Source organism: Protomyctophum parallelum, assembly GCF_964188405.1.
Source record: "Protomyctophum parallelum genome assembly, chromosome: 15".
In the NCBI taxonomy this organism is placed as follows: domain Eukaryota; kingdom Metazoa; phylum Chordata; class Actinopteri; order Myctophiformes; family Myctophidae; genus Protomyctophum; species Protomyctophum parallelum.
The window spans coordinates 19,851,104-19,872,360 of NC_139710.1; the positions used below are offsets into that span (position 1 = coordinate 19,851,104).

Sequence of the window (21,257 nt, forward strand, 5' to 3'; positions counted from 1 at the left end):
GCGAAAAGAATTTAGTCCCTTGTTTGTGCCGAATCTGGGTTGTACATGGTTTGTTGCACTCCCTCTGGTGTTGTGGGTGTGGACTTCGTTTACATTAAGGAAGTATTTAGACAGGTACATGGGTATCTTGGTGGTGTATCGAATCTTGTGGACCAGACCCATTGCAAGATGCTGTACTCTGTCGTCGACCCTAAGCCATCCCAGCCTGTCAAAGTGGGCAGGGGTGAGGTGGGTTCGGGGGGTGAGGCCAAGTAGGAGCCTGACCAGTTTGTTTTGGGAGGTCTGGAGCCTTGTTTTAAGGGCCTTTGAGGTGCTGTGGTACCAAGAGGTGGATGCATAGTCAAAGAAACCTTGTACGAGGGCTCCTGTTAAGGTCTTCAAGGTGTTTTTGCTGACCAGTGAGGAGATCCTGTAAAGGAATCTTGTTCTTTGATTGACATTTTGATTTAGGCCTATCAGTATTGTGTTCCATGACCTAAACCAACATTTTACCTTTTATTTACAGTACAATTTTTACTTTTGTAGATGTTATTAACATCATTATAATATTAATTTATAAAATGCCCCACAACTTTTGTAAAAAGCCTTATAATCTCACTGTGTGATATTTGCGATATTGACTGTGAATGGTTTCGGTAATTGTTGTGAATAAAGTAGTAAAGTATGGAGGAAAGTAGGAAAGAAATAAACAATTACACAAAGGAAAAAAAGGGGGCAGATGCTCTTTCAAGTGTTGAGTCCCCCCTGTTGAGACCCCCCTGAATATGTAGTACATGTGATGTGTTTTTATTCATCCTATATTTGAATGTAATAAGCATAATCAATCTCTCAAAGGTCATTTGTCAATATTGCTCTCATCATCCAGATGTAGATCTTTCAGCACTATGGAAATTGAGCCTGTTCATGGAATACTACCAGATAAAATATTGTTTTCTTCCAAAACAATCTTTTTAGAGAGAATTTGCTAGATTTCTCTATATAGGCTCGCACACTGACAAATCAAAATATGAGAATTTTAATGACCCTACATGATGGGAAAACATTTACATAATGAACAAGTGTGGACATTTTGGTATATACTCATGCACTATATCAGCACTGATATTATTTTTATCCTCCTATAATGAGCCTAATTTCTTGATTTGTCACGCTCTTCTGTTTTTGTGGACTTCAATACTGGCTTCTCGCACAGTCTGGCTTTAGTTTCAGTAAGCCTTGCCCTTAAGTCAAGAGCGCATGCACTACTTTTATTTTATTCTATATGTAGGCTACAATATTATATTCTTAATAGTTATTATTGCTATATGTGACAATTTACAGTCTCATGATTGGTGGAGGATGTCATTATGGAAGTGTACCACGTATACATATATTTTTAAGTGGTGCAACCACTTCTACATCCAGCAAACAATGTCCGTGTACCTGTTTGTGATGTACCTGTGTGAGCACGAGTGGTGTGCGCATGCGTGAAATTGGAACGAGAGAAGTATGTGACATGGCTGCCACCTGCTGGACGCAAACGATACAGAGAAGAAATTGGAACGATACAGAGAAGAAATTGGAATGATACAAATTGAAACGATACAGAGAACCAATAGACGGGAGTTGCACCACTTGGTTCACACTGGTGTGATTTTATATAGTGCCTTACACTCCATGATGCCCGGCATGTTACTGAATTTCAGAACTTGAGAATGTCTTAACTCTTAAGATTTGTACCAGTGTACCAAGTGTTGGTGAAACCTAACTAGTGTTTACTACTGAAAGTTAGACGACAAGATCGACCCCTACTGACGCGTTTGGCTGCTTCTAGCCAATGGGATGACAAGCAACGGCAATGCTGCCTCTAGCCAATGGGAAGGGGAGGGGCAAATATCCATGGCAGCAAAGCAGGTTGCAGAGCAACGTGCATACTACAGTTATTTGACACGTTTGCAATGTTCGCACGTCACTCGATTCAAAGTTCAAACCAACCGCGGCTGAAACACACAATCATTGAACCACGCACAGAATCAATGTATATAATGTATCGTGATTCGTGTCGAGTCTCCGTGTACCACCGCTGCACTGCGGGGACGGGCCAGCGCTACTAGCAGCCTGTACAGCCAGCAGCAGCAAGAGACAACGGCGTGTGCCTGCAGAATATGCTCCAAATTAATTCATATGCCTAGTTCAGTCTCCAAAGCCTGACAATACGCATCTAAATGGATCACCCAAGTTTAAATAATAGTTTTCAATTTTTAATAGTGTTGTATAATTATTTGCGACAGAGAAACATACACGTTTAACTGAATTTAACTAAATCAATGGCCAATTTCAGGGCCTCAAACCCAGTTCTGCGCGATCCAGTTTCCTTGAAGGGCCCCTGAGAGCCAAGGGCCCCTGGGCCACGGCCCCAATGGATAATTTGGCCCTGCTCGAGGCTCATCCTTGAATGTTGTGGGATATTTAGTTAATTAAAAAGTTAAAAAAGAACATCTGGAGACAGACAGAGACAGACTCCCTTTTGGAGATAAACAAGCTCTTTCATAGTATAGCAGCTCAAGGTCTCTTAGATGCGGAGAGAAACTGTATGAAAAAGCTGTTACTGTTACAGTCCCCATGACTTTTTTGTGTTTGTGCTGAATGTCTGACTCTGACTGTACATAATAAAGTATTCAATCAATCAATCAATCAATCAATTCACTCTGAACATGGATAAAGGAATTATTCAGGTGGTGTAGATTCTCTATTTGGACGTTATGGCCCAGGGGTTCTCAACATTTTTAAATTCAAGAAACCCCAGTTTGTTTGCAAATTTAGGTCATTCATGGAGCCCCATAATTAGTGTGGTTGCCCGAAAGGGCAACCAGACTCTTGTAACTGTAACACTTTCCGTATTATTATTAGTGTGGTTGCCCTAAGGGCAACCATACTATTGCTTTTCTACCCTTTTATTTATTATTATTGCACAAAAAATTGCACAAATCACGAACGGAAAGTCCAATCCTCCCCAAATTTGAATCACATGTTGAGGATGGCCTAATCAACACAGAGCCAAAAGCAATTCCATTTCCATCCATAGGGGGCGCTACAATTGCAAAAACAATTACCCGTTTGTTGCAAAAACACGATTTTGGGGGGGAAATCACCTTTGAATGACTTACGCATGATCACAAAGGGTGACTTGACATTGTAATTGGCTGGCAAAATTACTGGGAGGGGCCTATACCCGTTTGTTGCAAAAACATGATTTTGGGGGGGAAATCCTCTTTGAATGACTTATGCATGATCACAAAGGATGACTTGACATTGTAATTGGCTGGTATAATTACTGGGAGGGGCCTATATCAGCCAACCTATCCGATTAAAACAGCACAGTCAGAATTTAGATCTTCTGTATCGTTCGGTCGTAATCGTCTTCCCAAGTTAGTGGGAGGGGCCTATTTTACAAAAAACGCCATAATTCACACACGGAATGTCCGATCCATCCCAAATTTGAATCACATGTCGAGGGTGGTCGAGCCATATGTCAAAACGACGGGCTACATCGGGAATCGTGTGCTCGTATTTTGCTAAGACATTTGTTGGATAGTTTAATTGATATGAATTAATTAGTGCATTAAATTTCCCCATAGACATGAATGGGAAAATGCGAAAACTCACTTTCAAGTATTTTTTCCTCTGAGACCGTAAGGGATATACGTACAAGACTTGGAGGAGAGATTCATAATAATTACTAAAATTAATTACCTTAGAAGTATACCGGTCGGCCTCATGGTGGCGCTATAACAGCCAACTTTACGTTTTGGGGTATAACTCTTGAACCGTAGGTCGTAAAATCAAAATGTTTTTTCCCTGGATTCCTTGGGTCATGACGCATCTCCCCATATAGGCCACGCCCATTTCCGCCATGATAGATTTTCGGCCATTTTGAATTTGACACTTTTTGCTTTTTGCAAAATATATTTTCTCCAAATCTCACAAAAATCTGTACACGTGATCTCTGGACCTTTCCGATGAAAACTCGAACGGCGGAATTTTGATCGTTCGGCCGTAATCGTCATCCGAAGTTAGTGGGAGAGGCCCATTTTACAAAAAATGCCGCAAATCACCAACGGAATGTCCAATCCATCCCAAATTTAAATCAGATGTCTGGGGTGGTTCAATCAACCAAAAGCAATTCCATTTTCATCCATAGGGGGCGCCGCAAATGCGAGAAATGTAACCGTTTGTGGCAAAAACATGAATTTTGGGGGTTAAATCCCCTCCCAATTACTTACGCATGATCACAGGGGTGACGCGACATTGTAATTGGCTGTCAATATTAGTGGGAGGGGCATATGTAAGCCACTGCAGCAACCACACTCTGCAATTTTTTTTTATTGTGAATTTTCTAGTTGAGTATACAACTGTGTACCATACAATACATTCTTTTTTTTTTTTTAAGATATTTTTTTTGCGGCTTACGCCTTTTATTGATTTTTGAAGGGACAGACAGTAGGCTGACAGGAAACGGGAGAGAGATGGGGGGATGACATGCAGTAAAGGCCGTGTCGGGTCCGGGAGTCGAACCCGCGGCACACTGCGACTGGATTACCAGTCCGGTGCCCAGACCGTTACGCTACGGCCTGGGCCCATACAATACATTCTTGTACACTCTGTAACTAGTAGCCCTTTCACAATAAATTTTGTTTTTTTCATCCATAGGGGGCGCCGCAAATGCGAGAAATGTAACCGTTTGTCGCAAAAACATGAATTTTGGGGGTTAAATCCCCTCCCAATTACTTACGCATGATCACAGGGGTGACGCGACATTGTAATTGGCTGTCAATATTAGTGGGAGGGGCATATGTAAGCCACTGCGGCAACCACACTCTGTAACTAGTAGCCCTTTCACGATCAATTTAGTTTCAATCAGTAATTTACCTATAGGGACCTTGGAGCCCTTGAAGGAACCCTGGGAGTCCCCAGACCACACTTTGAGTCTACTAGTATAAGACTGTCCCATATTGTAAACTATTTACTAAATGATTTGCCAACCAGATATAAACTCTGACGGGCCGTGGGCCAGTTCTGGCCCACAGGCTGCTTGTTGCCTAACACATAAACACCACCTTAAACTGAAGAATACTGGAAAGCACCTCTGATGCCACAACGTAATCTATGTTTACAAACAGACCATTTGAATAAAGTACACGGTTCTCTTCTACGTGTGACGTTTCCTTGACGTGACTTGTGTGAGGAAGGCCCAATCAGATTAGTTGTTTAGGTCATTTTCTAGGAAACACTTTGTTTATAGACAGTTACCATATATGGTCACCTGGAATCTCAGCATCTCATGTTGCTCTAAGCTTTGGGAAGTATCACCAGCCTTTTGTCTTATCTAGTTTTCTTTTTCTTTTTAAAGATTTGTTTTGGGGCTTTATGTCTTTATTATACGACAGTAGACTTACAGGAGAGATGGGGAGTGACACGCAGCAAATGTCAGGATCGGGATTCAAACTCACAACCAGCATTTGCAGCCTAAAACATAAGCGGCATTTTGTCTTCTCAAGCGAAGGGAATGTCTTTAACCACTTGAACCCCAGCATTCATGTTCTGTGAGGAACATACCGTAGCCAAAAATAGCAGATAACTCAGGTCTGTTTGTAGTAGCCTAGGGTTTAAGTCCATGGTTAACAGTGATGATACATGCAGTGTTTCAACTCCTTGAGGGAGGGCATCTGGGAACATTTGCAAATATTGGCAGTTGATTTTAAACAAGCTTCAGAGACTGGACTGATGGACATGATACACTTTATTGATTGCTAGAGAGCAATTAGTACAGCTGAAAGTTCTAAAAAGTTGAATAGGAAGGATAACAGAACGGATCCAAAGGCAATAACATATTTTTTATCACTGTAATCATTTTTACTAAGATGTTGTTTTGGAGAATTTAGACTGTTTTTTCCCCTTGCAATAGTAGCCAACAGTATTCATTGCAATTACTGTTACTGAATTTCATCTTGAACTTACTGAAATGCTTGAAAGCATGCTGGAATAGGGATAGGCATCCCCCCTCTGAAGCTTTGAGAGTTTGAGGCTGAATTTGTAGCAACATCCAACTGACTGAACATGATTCACATGAAGCCATGTCATATACTGTGTGTGTGTGTGTGTGTGTGTGTGTGTGTGTGTGTGTGTGTGTGTGTGTGTGTGTGTGTGTGTGTGTGTGTGTGTGTGTGTGTGTGTGTGTGTGTGTGTGTGTGTGTGTGCGTGTGCGTGCGTGCGTGCGTGCGTGCGTGCGTGCGTGTGTGTGTGTGTGTGTGTGTGTGTGTGCGCGCGCGCGCACGCGCGTAGTGTTTGTGATTTATGATGTGGTCATGGACAGGGAAGATATTCTATAGTGAAAATAAAAGTAAGTACATAAAATACATTGTAGTAGACTTACAGTACTTCAGTAAATGTACTTAGCTACTTTCCTTCCTAATCCGAATGGATTCAACACAATAGCAATGTAATAATTAATTATTATCAATTATTATTATTATTATTAATAGTAACAATATATAGGCCTATATGTACCTGTTTTTTTAGTTCTAAGTGATAGTTATTCTAGAGAACATTTAACATGTAACATTTTGAGATAGATAGATAGATAGATAGATGATATCTAAAATAAATAGATACAATGACGTCATCTATTCTTGATTTCAGAATCCACCTGGTGTGGTGGTGTGGGACAGTCCCGTGGTGACTGACACCGCCCATGAGCTACATCATCATCATCACCATCATCATCCGGACGGAATGCGTGGAGCGGGCGAATAAAAACGGGGGAACGAGGAGAGCAAACATAGTCCGAGCGACAATTGACCATTTCAGACTCCAGAACCTTTTGCTATTCTTGAGGGATATCGAGAATTGAACGGCACATTATTGTCCGGTAAGACCTGTTTCTACTTTCTACCGATAACGGAATAGCCTCTTTAGCGCAGCGGAACTTATTTGGATTGTTTATCAGCTGTGGACTGGGATCGGATCATTATTGTCTTAATGCTTTTTATAGCGTTGGGATTGGCAATTTGCATTGTAATTGGAGATGCACATAAAACGGCGTTCATCAGTTATAATAAATAATTAACAATTCCTATCGTTACTTTTGTGGTCATATATATCTCAACTATCATATTATTTGGATAGTTTAGTTCTTTTTATTTTCATTTTATCTTCAAATTGTATAAAAAATAATGCAAACATATTTTACTTTTAGTCGTTTTAATACTGGTGATGATGGGGGATCAGATTTGTGGAATTGAAGGCTGTATTAGAAAATGACAGCACAAGTGAGATCTAGCTGAACTGAAGGACATCCAGTTTTCTGGAGTCTCGCACTGTTTTTTGGATGCTTCATTATTTTAAAAAAATAACACATTGCTATTATTGCAGTAAAGGAGGAGGCCTGTGACATGCACTGCTATTCAATTCAATTTCACGCTATTCAGAGCTTGTGTGGGTGTGTGAAAGGGAGAAACTGATAAGAGACCTCTCTGTGTGTGTGTGTGTGTGTGTGTGTGTGTGTGTGTGTGTGTGTGTGTGTGTGTGTGTGTGCGCGGGCGCGGGCGCGGGCGCGGGCGGGCGATTGTGTGTCCATCCAGTGCCAGAACTTGACTAACCCTGCACAGGATCATTGGCCGACATATCAGGGAGGTACAGTCTTGGGTTAGACCTACTTACGTCTTGTCTTAGCCATGTTCTTGGAATTCCACTCCACAGCATGTATCATGACGTGAGTTTTTCAACACTACACTCACTGATGCTGTGTCTGAGGGTTTTTTAAGCAGGGAGGAAGTAATTAGCATGCCATTAATTATCTTCATTCTTTACAGTGTGGTCAGTCAGTATAGGCTTTGTGAGTCTCTCAGGCTCAGGGCATTGTGGGGGGGTCAGACTGATTTCTGTGACTCAGGGGATCAGGCCTACATGGACAGACAGCCACGCAGCTCATAGGTCAAAGCGGTGTAGATTGAACAGAAGCTTGCAGTGTACTGAATACACTATGTGTGTGAAAGATGAGAGGATGATGGAGTCAGATTTCTTGACAATGACTGACTATTTGGTGAGTTTTTAGAATGGCTGCTACAAGTGTATCTGAATAACGTTTCTTTCTCATCCGGCCTTACATCTACTGTATAGGACTGAACAAGCCAACTAATTGTATGACCTTCAGTTGGATGGTCATTCCATGTACAGTACCTTCTCACTTCCCTCCCTGTCTCTGTATTCCTGTGAGATGGCATGATTCAACAGTACGGCGGAGCATACATTAAGCATCACTCTTCTCCCTGCTCTGTTCTCCCCGTTCTGTTTGCCTGATGTACAGTATGCTCTCTTTCATTTGCTCCCATTGTTCCACACGGCTTATTATCTCCTCCAGTTTCTGCTATTTGTGCCTGATGTCATCACCTGCTCCTTCCACGTACACCCCTCTTGTGGTCCTCTCTCTGAGTCTTCAGTATGTTCTATAGCTGCTTTCAGCGTTCCTAATGAAGGGTGCATGAGCGTAGAATGACAATCAAAGGGCTACAATGCAGCTCTCTGTTCCGAAGGGCGAAGGGTACTGCAATGAAGGATTATGGAAAGCTCCCAGTGGGGCAAAGATAAGGCCTGTCAAGCAGCTTACCATACCCACTGAAGTTATATTTCATAACTTCATATCTAAACATATTACCTGCATGTTTAGTTTTAGCTACTGTCATACAGGCTTCAAGCGATAAGCCTTTAATTGGTAGAGGTAATTAAAGGTCGGGAGAAGCAGTATTATTCTATTCTCTATGTTCATAACAGCATCATGGGGTTCAGATTAGCAAATAATATTATGTTCGCTATTGCTATCAATGCTATGTATGAAGTACTGATTGTTGCCAAAGAAAACCATATTCTAATTGTCTATTAAACTTTGTGTTCCGAAAATGGTTGCACCATGTTGCTACAACAAAGTAAAATTAGGATTAAGAATGCTAAACTGAAAGGCTTCAACAGAGAGTGGACAGTGAGAGAGTGAGTAAATGGGCAGACTTCAAAAGGAACATCAGTTGATTCTAGCGGTGAAGTGAAGAGAGACAGGATAGAAAGTGGAGAGATATTTGAAGGTAATATCTCAACTCAAGTTGGTTTTTGCTGTAGCCATATTTCTACTGACCCCATGGGCCGTGCAAATTCAGCCAAATCAAGCCACAATTGCATATTCTATAATATTAACTTTATCGTGTAACAGTTTTGGCATTCATTTCTCTATTCACCCCACAAACCCTGACTTGACATTCTGGCCATGTTACTGGAAGTGAGAAGAATGTCTCACTACCAACCTATACAAACTCAGTACAGCATCATCATCACACATTCTTGGTAATGTGCTGTTGAACTCATCTCACAAGAGAGTCGAGGATCAGGGGCACCCAAAGCCAATTCCATTCATTTTGTGCAGCTGCACAATACTGGAAGTGAATAATGTTAGGGAGTTGCCCATTACAAAGGTTCAAAGATATGGAGTAAATTCAGTATGTGGAGGAAGTAGGAACTCTCTCTCTCTGTGTGTGTGTGTGTGTGTGTGTGTGTGTGTGTGTGTGTGTGTGTGTGTGTGTGTGTGTGTGTGTGTGTGTGTGTGTGTGTGTGTGTGTGTGTGTGTGTGTGTGCGCGTGCGTGCGTACGTATGTGTGTGCGCACGCAGACTATATTGTGTGCACATGCAGCTGTTTGTTTATCTGTCTATTGGCATTATCCTACTCAAACGTGTTTTAAATTGAAGCAACAAAGTGGATGCTGACTCACAGTCTAGCTCTAGTTTAACTCTCCCACATTGCTGTTGTTTTCGTATGATCCAGTCATGTTTGACCTACTAAGAAACCCACAGCAATTCTGTACCTCCCCAGGGAGCCACTGACACGCGTCACACAGAATACAGTCAAAAGCCACCATTGGGTGGGACAGACAGCCCTAATGCCCTGTAGGAAATTAGTTAAACTGCATGTTGTATACAATAAAAAAAACATCTGAGTGCACAAGAAATCCCCTTTCTACTATGCCGACGTTTTTCCGCCCGCCTGTACGTTATATAATATAAATTCCTGTGTCTATCTTGTAAGACAGACCACAAATGCAGCTGAAATTGAGGCAAACTGGATGGTGGGGCTGTCAAAAAGCTGCTGATAATCCTGTGGTGGTCATGGTGGCGCCCCAGAAGGGCCCCTGCGTGACGGATACCACAGACCTTAGAATGGGTGGGATAAACATATGTTAACGCCTGATGGGTTTGAGTGTGCGAGCGGATATATATATGTTTGTCAACGTCAAGGGCACTGGACACAAAACTGACAGTACTGCAGCAGGAAACACATGTTTTCAGCTGACAGTGGTGGAGAGAGGGGCGACGGGACACAGCTCAACAGCTGCACAAAGGAAACAAAAAAGGAAACGAAACAGAACGGCGGCTGTTATTGATCAGCTGCCTGTGAGGTTCAGTTAGGGGGTCGAAACAACATACAACAGAGTGACAGATCATTCCTCTGCCTGACCGAGGGCCAGTCTCCAGACGCCTGTGTTCATTACGGTGAGTGTGTGCACGTTTGCGCGTGTGTTTTAATGGTGAAATCCTATACGGCATTCACTGTTAAAGCTCGGGGAGGGTCTAGTTCCTGGGACAATGAACATAGTGAACTGTGTATAGCTTTGTTGCCAGGGAGCTTAGACTACCTCTACGTTCCTGAGCTCTGCATGTGTGTACATGTGTGCCTGTGTGTGCCTGTGTGTGCCTGTGTGTGCGTGTGTGTGTGTGTGTGTGTGTGTGTGTGTGTGTGTGTGTGTGTGTGTGTGTGTGTGTGTGTGTGTGTGTATCAAAACACTACAGTGTTTTCTGTTAGCTCAGTCACCCACAGGGTAGTGAGTCAATGGAGAAGCAGCAGTCTGTAAAAAGGTGTCTAACAACACAAGCGTGCAGCACCTCATGTATGTGTATGCAATTGTGTGTTAGGTGTCTGTGTATCAAAAAAGCTCTTACGCTGGTTTGCATGCAACTTTGTTTTAGTCCTCTTCTGGCTCTACTCGTTATTTGTGTGTACTGCTTTCCCATTTTCTTTCCCATTTTCCCTTCTAGTCTTTCTTCCCTTTTACACCCCTTTTCCTTCCTTTTCCATTACCCCCCACCCCACCCCCCATCCCACTCAAACCTCAGTTCGTGACTCACGGTTACTCACACTTGACTGAGGAGTGAACGGGGCTTATCTTCCACGTTTCTCATCTCCACAAACTGGTCAGTGTCCAGACAGACTAGAGACTACAGGAAACCTAAATGTCCTCTTTGACTGAAAAGTCAAAGAGGACTCCTTCATTTTCCTCCTTCATTTTCCTTAATTTTCCCCTCCTTTTTATTGAGTCACTTTATCCATTCACATCTGTTGCATACTGTAGCAAGATTGTGCAGAACAGAAACGTTATGTCTGCTGTGGTTTCTGTTCAGTTGTCCAGACTTTGGACACTTGTTTTGTTATGGCTTTGCCTTCGTTGTGGTGGTCAGTGTTTAAGTTTTCAGAAAGTTTCCTCACAACTTTGTCCCTGTGGTAAAGAGAAACTGTAAATATGATAAAGATTACAAATATGTCATGCAGGTGCAGTGAAACTCCATCCACTGCACACATTGTCATACTATCAGGGTATTGTCCCATTGTTGTAACAACCAGTGCTATAGATAGTTGGTAACCCATTTGTCTCAGCCTGTAACCTGTGTGCGCATCACTGCATGAGAGGACCTTTGTTTAGCATCTTCAAACATCCTCCAAACATAAACACAAATGTATTCGCATGGACGATCCAATCCAATGGCTATTATGACTCCTTATCTACTACTTCAGGAAAAGGAAATCAACGCAACTTCAGTGAACTTGAAATGACTCTGTTTCCCACTAGTGCCACATATTATCCACCCTTTCCTCCCTCGTGGTTCCTCCTGCTCAAGGGAAGACTTAGGCTAAGGTGGAATTCAGGAAGGAAGTGAAAAGAGTGTAGCATTGGTGTCCCCTGTTGGACTTTTTATTCCTTATTCTTTGTACAGTAGCTTATGTCCTTGGTATGGATGACAGATTAACGATAGAACATTTCCATTGCCGGGGAAAAAACGCCAGGAAATCTCCTCTTGGATTTCAGGCATTGTCCTGTTATACTGCAGTGCTTTATAAAAATCACACCCGTGTGAAGTGAAGGGCGCTCTTATCATCATACATCATCATGCATCAACTCATTCCGGCCAATCACATCCTATGTCCAGCTTTTAATGTTTGTGCACTCAAAACTGGCCATTCATTATCAATAGCATTTAATTTAGTGTTTATATGCACACTAAAAGATGGACATAGGAGGGGCGCCACTCAAAAAGATCTATTTTTTTTTACTTGTGTGTCATTGTGCTTTTTTCCCATTCCATGCAGATACAAGTCATCATGGCCAGAACATTGGCGCTTTTGATATTGCTCTCTGCTATCTGCTGCAGCCTAGCAGACAATGTAAGTACTACACCCACTCAAATGGGATCTTAAGCTGTCTGCTCACCTGTGACTTGCTTGCACATATTAATAACACAATATCAGTAGTATTTGACACCCACATGGCTTAGTCTAAAATATCTGCCTTCCCTTCCAGGTCGAGCTCAAACGTGCTAAGAGAGGAACACGCTTTTTCAGAGGTGAGATTGTGCTGCAGCCACCCAGGCGGACCCTTGTGATTATACGTGTCCACAAGTCACCTTCACCCTCTTTTCACCCCACTTGTGAGCTCCATCACTATTTATTTTGTCTTCATTAACACCACCACCATCACCATAATTAGATTGTCTCTGTTGTCTGTCATGTGTCTTAAGTTGTCTCCACTCTCTTGTGGTCCCTCAACGCTTTTTTTGCATGTTCCTTCTTTTACATGTGATAATGATTGCCTTTCCATGTTTGTATTTTTTATGACTGTAGTTTAAATGTGTCCATTTGTCCATCTGTCTTTGTCCCGTGTGTGAATATTTGTGTACCTGTAGCGTATTGTGAGGATAGTCAGACATCAGCCTTGCGTAGTTATGGGGACACGTGGCTGAGATGGAAGGAACAGCGTGTGGAGTACTGCTTCTGTGAAAAGTGGGGGAGAGAACGCTGTCATTTTGTGCCTGTTATCAGTGAGTGGACACAGACAAGACACACACACACACACACACACACACACACACACACACACACACACACACGCTCATGCAATCACACAAGCAGCTGACCTGATGAGCTGATAATGTATTTATTTTTACTGTCAGATTTTCGTTCTGTGTGTGGTCTTTATTCCCATTGAACAGAACTTTGATTTGTCTGTCGGTCTGTCGGTCTGTCGGTCTGTCGGTCTGTCTGTCGGTCGGTCGGTCGGTCATGGCTAATTTGTAGTATCTCGTATGACATGTTGGCATACAAGATATTACATGTGACGCAGTCATCCTGACAAGCGACAAAGTCATACAACAAAGTCATGAATTAGACCTCAGTATGTCAATCAATGTTATCGATTATCTTTCGATTTTCTTCCACGTTTGTCTTACTTGTATTCCTCCTAGATGCTGTTGGGATGTCAGAATAAAAAGCTAGTTTAGTCTGGGACTGTTAGGAGTACTCTCATCAGAGCAGCTCATACACGCATTCACCCCCGGGCCCCTATTGACGAACTCTATGACGCATTACAGACCCCTCCCTCTGACAAATTACAACCACATTTCAGTCTGCCAAACCGCCTGTGAGACCAGAATGCCAGCAGTGATCAGGATGTTATGTGGCCTTTAGGAATTATTAAACAATAAAGACAATTGCGGATTGGCAATGTTGCTGCAGCTTTATAACAACAAAACAACACGGTTTTAATTAACCTTACATGACATGATGTCTTAAGGTCAAATTAATGGAGGCTTTCTAAAACACTTGTGGCTTATTAGCAAACATCTATTTTGGGTCATATTTGTGCTAATAAAATAGGAATTAAATCATACCCACAAAGTAAATGAACGCCTCATGTGTCTCCCACAGATTGTGACGATTCGAGGTGCTATAATGGAGGAACGTGTAAGAAGGCTCTGTACTCTGCAGACTACCTATGCCAGTGTCCCCCAGGCTTCACTGGGACTCAGTGTGAGATCAGTAAGTATCAACAATCATGTATTACAGTACTTGATTTTTGTGTGTAACTCGTGTTTAATTGTCATGCATATGCATATTGGACTCTGCGTGAGTGACTAATGTCAGACTTGCCATAAATTGGAAACAACTTGGCAATTATGTAAAGTGATTCTGATCATAATTCTTGTTGTGCATCTGGTTTGCTGTGCAATAGCCTACTGTATATGGCTCATCCTTTTGATAAAACTATGCCCCACGCTGGGCCATGGCTCAGTGGTCCAGGCACCTTGGCTGGTAATCCAGTCTGGCAGTGTGCCGCGGGTTCGACTCCCGATCCCGACGGCCTTTACTGCATGTCTTCCCCTCACCTCTCTCCCCATTTCCTGTCAGCCTATACTGTCTGTCCCTCCATAAAAAATAGAAAATAAAGGCGAAAAAAACCCCATAAAAAACAACAACTATGTCCCACGTTTCTCTGGGTCTAATTTTGACTCTGTAATCCTGACGTCATCCATCTCCATAGTACGGTTAAGTGTGACACGACCCTAATTAGAGTTTCCCTTCCATGACCTTGTTAGTGGCTATAGTTAGGGCTAACAGACTTGTTGTGTGACTCATAGGCATCAAGGACTGGATGGAAAAGAGAAAGGATAATAAACTATGGAAAGAAAATGAATTGTTGGCATATAAGAGTTTTTGTTTCTGTGGGCTCCATTTTTTTAGGCCGTCGGTCACTCCACCCTCTCAACGGCTCAAGAAGTGGCTGACAACATCTATTCATGGCCAAATTATTGCAAATAAAGAATAATGAGTTTTCAGATGCCAGACCCAGATTATCCAATATCATTTATGATCATCATAGTCTGTTAGGTCATTGCTTAAAACCACAAATTGCTCAAACTATTGTGCAACTATTAGAAAAAGACAAAGTCACAACAAATGAAAATACATTTAATTGAATTAACATTTCTTTGAGTAACACAAATGTTGACTTCATCTAAAAGTAATTGCAATTTACACACTGGCATTTATCACCCTATAAGTCTTGGGCTTGGCCGGTGCCATATCTCAATTATCCAATGTCTACTTTATGAACTGAAGAATAACTTGTGTCTTTACTTACCCCATAGACACCAATGAGAAGTGCATTGCAGGACGTGGTGTAGACTACCGGGGCACATGGAGTATCAGCCACACAGGAGCAGAGTGCATCAACTGGAACTCTACATCTCTGAGGGGGAGGAAGTTTACAGCCAAGAGACCTGACGCCAGCAGCCTAGCACTGGGCAATCACAACTTCTGCCGGTATGCAGTGCCAACCTATCAGCTTTGATGCATCATTTAGCTAGAGATTTTCCTGATGAAGGACAAATGATGGCTTCTTCACACTGTCAACCTTGTTTCCTCTTAACTTTCAGAAACCCAGACAATGACACTACTCCTTGGTGCTACGTCTACAAAAACACTCAGGTCGACTGGCAGTTCTGTACCTTGCCCAAGTGTCCAGAAGGTACACAATTTCACTTTTCATGATTTAGTTTTTAAATGCAGTCCCCATTACACCCCTGCCCTATTGTGCCTGATAGTAAAATTCATTGCATAGACATCCCCCTATTTGTCATTTGACATAACCGCTTCATTCTGTGCATGTTACGGTGCAGATAAGAACCGGGAGTGCATGCAGGGCTCTGGCAAGTCCTACAGAGGCACCACAGCTGCCACTAGGACCGGCACTCGCTGTCTTCCCTGGGACTCCCCCCTCATCAGACGCAACAACTTCTACAACGCATGGAAACCTAACGCACTGGAAGTGGGGCTTGGCAGCCATAGCTTTTGCAGGTAAACACACAATCGTATATTTTATATAAATAGAAAATGTACACTGACTTGCACACACACACACACACACACACACACACACACACACACACACACACACACACACACACACACACACACACACACACACACACACACACACATTACTTCATTACTGTTTGTGTGGATCAAGTGTCCTAAACAACAAACTTATAATCCCCATTTCTTCACCCCCCAGGAACCCAGATGGTGACGCGAGTCCATGGTGCTACGTCTACAAGAACATGAAGTTGAACTGGGAGCAGTGCAATATCAAGAAATGCTGTGAGTATCCTCATGTGTCCATGACTTGCAAAAAAGAATGTTGCCAAAACAGTATGGGAAATGTCACCAAAATATCATAAGAATATGAAGGCAACAGAGAAAAATTTAGCGGTACTTACTAACATAGAAATGATCATATTAACTAACTGTGTTACGATAAATGATGTCAGATGTGGAATGATTTAAAAATAATCTTTCTTTTTCAGCGAGGCGTCCAATCATCATTACCACTCTGGGCCCTCTGGGCCCCCGCGGACCCACCACTAACAATAATAATAGAGGTAGTACACATTAACATTAATCATTAGTGGAATGTTTCTTTAGTATTTCCATGATTTCCTATGCATGTTTGTTATGTCTATCCATCCACTGATTGGCGATGTCATGCACTGTGTGGTTCTCAAACATTTTCATGTCAAGTACACCCAAATTGATATGTACTAACCCCAATGTACAAAGGTTCTGTGACAGGGCCGTCATAAGAGAAGATTTGTGTTTCCAACATTATTTCACATTTTTAACAGATTTTCAGCATTGTTTGAATTTGGCCGATCTACAAGCTCACAACGGGTCGCAATGTTTAGAGCTTGTAAATAGGCTATTTTTCAAAAGTATAAAAGAGGGTTGATGCATTTGTTCATTTTTCTGGGGACCCGTTCAAGTACCCCTGTCATACGTACAGTAAAGATGAAGATGTCCATTCGTTCTAACCTCCATACTACAACCTCTGCAGCAACATGTGGCCAGCGTTTAGACAACTCTCTGAGTCGTCCCTCCTTCCGTATGTTTGGAGGCCAGGAGAGTGATATCACCGAACAGCCATGGCAGGCGGCCATCAATGCGTACCGGCCCCGGCACAAGGAACACTTTCTGCTGTGTGGTGGAATCCTCATTGACTCCTGCTGGGTCTTAACCGCCGCACACTGCTTTGAGGAGAAGTAGGTATCACTCAATCACGCAATCATGCAAAGACATCCACACACACACGTTTCCCATGAATCATACTGTATACTGTACAAATGCATTCCATGTTCATTTCAGGAATGAAGCATCGCAACTGCAGGTTGTTCTGGGAAGAACATTCCGCAAGCAGAACTCAAGCAGTGAGCAGATCTTTGAGGTTGAGAAGTTCTGGCTTCATGAGAATTTTGATCCGGACACCTTTGACAATGATATTGGTGAGTAAAACATTAATTAACAAGGTAATCAATTCTGTAATTAAGCTGTAATTACTTGCGCAAGCAGAGCGCGCAAGTACTGTAATCGGCTGCGTATGTCGGTCGTATGTCGTATGTCGGTGTTGTCCGTCGGCCAATCAGCAGTTGTAATAGGCATTAGTTAGTAGCAGTACTTGTGCGCTCTGCTTGCGCAAGGCGCAAGTTGGCACCTCGACAGAGTGCATTCTAGTTCATTCTGCTGTTGAAATATCACCTATATTTTGTACTAAAAGCACCACCAAATCAGTTGTGCTGTATGCTTTAAGCTTGTAAAATGTAAAATCAATCACTTTGTCCATATCCCACATTCTCCACAATGTGTTACCCCTCTTCCTTAATGTATTCCACTTCTACTTCTTTTCCCTTTCTAGCCCTTCTAAAGTTGAAGAGTGACATTGGCATGTGTGCGGTGAACTCTCCAGAGGTTTTGCCAGCATGTCTACCTGAAGCAGGGCTCGTGCTGCCTGATTGGACCGAGTGCGAGATCTCTGGATATGGGAAAGCTACAGAGTGTATGGAAATGTCTTTATTATTTGAAATTCCATTACCTTTTCCATTATTGTCTTTTTTATGTCCGATGATGTGGCATACATAAGCATGATAGGCCTATTTTAGTTGTTTTTTTTCATAAACCAATTGAACTTTTGTTCTGTATTTGAAAAGCACCTGTATGGACAGCATGTAGTTTCTTATCAGCTATGGTATTATCTCTAACTTTAGTTATGTCTTGTACTGTATGGAAGGTTGGGCTATGAACATTGATATGATACTAATACTACTATTAACAAGAGAAAAATGTGCACCACCCTCTGGTTGACAAATTTGCAGGCAGATTTTTGCACTCACACAAAATGTAGCTCAAAGTACTTTTACCCATTTTGGGCGGGAACCCCTTTTGATGTTCTAACCCTTCTGGACGGGAACCCCTCTTGGGGTTCTGTACAGTATAAGTACAGTATTCAAAACTTACAAAAAATATATTCTGCTATATAAATATTTGAAGTATTGCAGGTTAGGATTTAGAAGGCGTTTTTAGAATCACTAAAAACAACATCTAAACAGCATACATGTAGCAACTCATAATGTAATAAGTGCTCATAATGTAATAAGGGCTCATAATGTAATAATTTAAATGTAATAAAAACTCATAATGTAATCAGCTCATAACGTACTAAAAACATGAACAATAATAATAACAGATCTTTCTGTAATTTAATAATGTAATAATGTGTTACATTATGAACGAACACATGGCAGCTCTCTAAACATATTGTCTCCACAGTCTCTGCAGAGTACTCAGCGCGCATTAAGAGAGGTTTCGTTCGCCTGTGGCCACAGGAGCGTTGTATCCCAGAGGTGTTGTCCGGACGCCCCGTTACCGCCAACATGCTGTGTGCAGGGGACACCCGGGAGAAGGATGATGCCTGCAAGGTGAGGACCAGAACTCATATTTAACAGTCCAGGGATTCCTGTTTGTTTGCTTGTACAAATTGAGTTCTAACCGTGTCTTTCTCTCTCACTGATCGTGCTCAGGGCGACTCTGGCGGTCCTCTTGTCTGTCCAAAGGATGGCAAGATGACTCTGATGGGTGTGATCAGCTGGGGCGACGGCTGTGGCAAGAAGGGCAAGCCTGGGGTGTATACCCGAGTCACCCGCTACATTGACTGGATAAACGGCAAAAGGAGGGCACACCCTGATATCTAGATTGAGGGAGTGAGGGATGCTGTGTGGGATGAATATACCCCCATACATATCGCACGAAACAGACAGAGTGAAATGTGACTCTGAATCTGTTCCACGGACCTGCTTACCTGTTGTCTAAACATCCATTGACTAAGTGGATACATGTCACATCAGATGTAGCTTTGAAACCTCTTCTACAGAGACAGAAGAAGGGGCCTCAGTCATACGTATGTTTTCATATGTTTGCCCCTCTGTAATTCCAGGTTTGCTAGGTCATTGCCTAAGGGATGCTTTTGTACATTTGGAGTTTTGGACAGGAAACTAGATATACTACCTGACACTCCTCCTGTGCCATCTAGACGGGTCTATTGGTATTGTTCTTTTTACACATCTCTACTTCATTCTTGGTCACCTGCGTTTCACTAGCCTAAGTGACACACAGTTTGGAGAGTAGATTATCAGTGTACTGTAGGTTCATTTAAAGAACCAGCAGGGAAATAATAGACATGTCATCTAAAATGTGTGTTAGATGTGGATTTACAGCATATACGCGACACAGACACATTCCCAATGGCTTCATATTAGTTTGGTGGAATGTAGATTTTCTTTTAAGTCAGTAGCAAATCAGATAACATCTCCACTCATTACTTTAAACATTTGTTTTTTATCCTGCACAACAATTCATATAAGAATGAGTTAGCTACCCAAAAGGGCTTATATATTGTATTTTCTTTAAAGAATAACTTGTGAGGTTCTGTCATGTAATGTTAATCATAAGACTATCTGCTGGTTCAGAGTCAATTGAGATTACACACTGCTAAATCCTAAATAAGAAATAGTCCATGACGGGTCAACTCTTATACACTCTCAGAGTTGAATTAATACTATTGAATTAATTAATATTTTGCCGTGCATCTTCCATGCACTTAAAGGGGAAAACCACTCAAGATGTACTTTTTGGCTTGCAGAGTACATCTTTGTGATGTCACTGATCACATGACCCAAAGTTCTAGACCTAGACGTAGTTCTAGACAGTTCTAGGCTACACAGAAGGGGGGGGGGGACTTTTTATTGCATCTACACAACAACAAAGGTATATTAATGACATCAATGTTGAGAATGAGTGGTTTTCCCCTTTAAACTCACTGTGGTCCCTCTCTGTCCTCTGGTAGATGTGAATAGTTCCGACAGCTGTAGGGAGAAAACCATGGAGTACATTTCATTCTAGCTTGCTGCAGTACTGTATGTCCTGCCCTTTCAGATCCACTACACAAGTTGGAAAGGGAGAGCATGGATCAACTTTTTGATGCTCATTACCGTGCACCACTTAACGCCTGGGTTGAGCCCAGGCAAGTAGGTCTATATTGTTTCAATGTTGATTTTAAATGACTTGGACATGTTCTCACAATAAAATCCTAAGTATTCATTTATCCATTTGCAACTCAGAGGGTATACAAATGTAACCAAATGGACAACTACGTGTGCCTATTGGTCACGTGTACACTCTCAGACATCAAATTAACAGAGGATTTATTGTATACTACAACAAAATGCTTGTTGACGGTAAATCCAGCCTCCATTGTTGTATACTTCAGTTTCAATGCTTCACCTTTTCTTGGGTTGCAGGTGATTGAGGTTTTGTATTCAGTTCATATTTATGTGTATTTTGTATGATTTTGTAGCAACTTGAATGTATGATACAATGTATTTAGTTTATTAATTTATTATTACTGCTATATTAACCACATTTCATAAATGTACCTTATTTTTTAATAAATTATGTTTGGAATGAATGTTTAAGTTTGTCCGTAATTATTCCTATTTTTATTCCCTTTCTTTCTTTCTTTCTTTCTTTCTTTCTTCTGAACATTAAAGGATTGTTTCCATTTGCTTAAACTGGTTACTAATATATTGGATTGACCACACCAAAACATCACAAGTGACCACATATAAAATGTTTAATTGGAGGAGGAACTGTTAAATCATTGACCATCTGGATTATTCCAGCTTGTATGCCTGCTATAGCAATTTATTAGACATTGGAAAGTGAAGACAAAAACGTATCAACTAT

The 21,257-nt window shown here is 41.8% G+C and overlaps 1 protein-coding gene across 4 annotated transcripts; it reads left to right on the forward strand.

Annotated features, from left to right (window-relative positions):
• Positions 1-6,768: 6,768 nt before the first annotated feature.
• Positions 6,769-20,981, forward strand: plat (plasminogen activator, tissue). Of its 4 annotated transcripts, none has more exons than XM_083783174.1 (15): positions 6,769-6,907; positions 12,441-12,515; positions 12,652-12,778; positions 13,034-13,168; positions 14,055-14,165; positions 15,275-15,449; positions 15,563-15,654; positions 15,806-15,983; positions 16,201-16,286; positions 16,493-16,567; positions 17,020-17,224; positions 17,328-17,464; positions 17,875-18,015; positions 18,786-18,934; positions 19,037-20,981. In XM_083783174.1, exons 2-15 carry the CDS (start codon positions 12,453-12,455, stop codon positions 19,205-19,207), a joined length of 1,845 nt encoding a protein of 614 aa, XP_083639300.1. In that variant the 5' UTR covers positions 6,769-6,907; positions 12,441-12,452; the 3' UTR covers positions 19,208-20,981. The 4 variants fall into 4 exon arrangements, with proteins under 4 accessions (XP_083639300.1, XP_083639302.1, XP_083639301.1 ...); XM_083783176.1 differs by having other exon boundaries at positions 12,652-12,694; XM_083783175.1 differs by lacking the exon at positions 6,769-6,907 and adding an exon at positions 10,338-10,570.
• Positions 20,982-21,257: the final 276 nt, after the last annotated feature.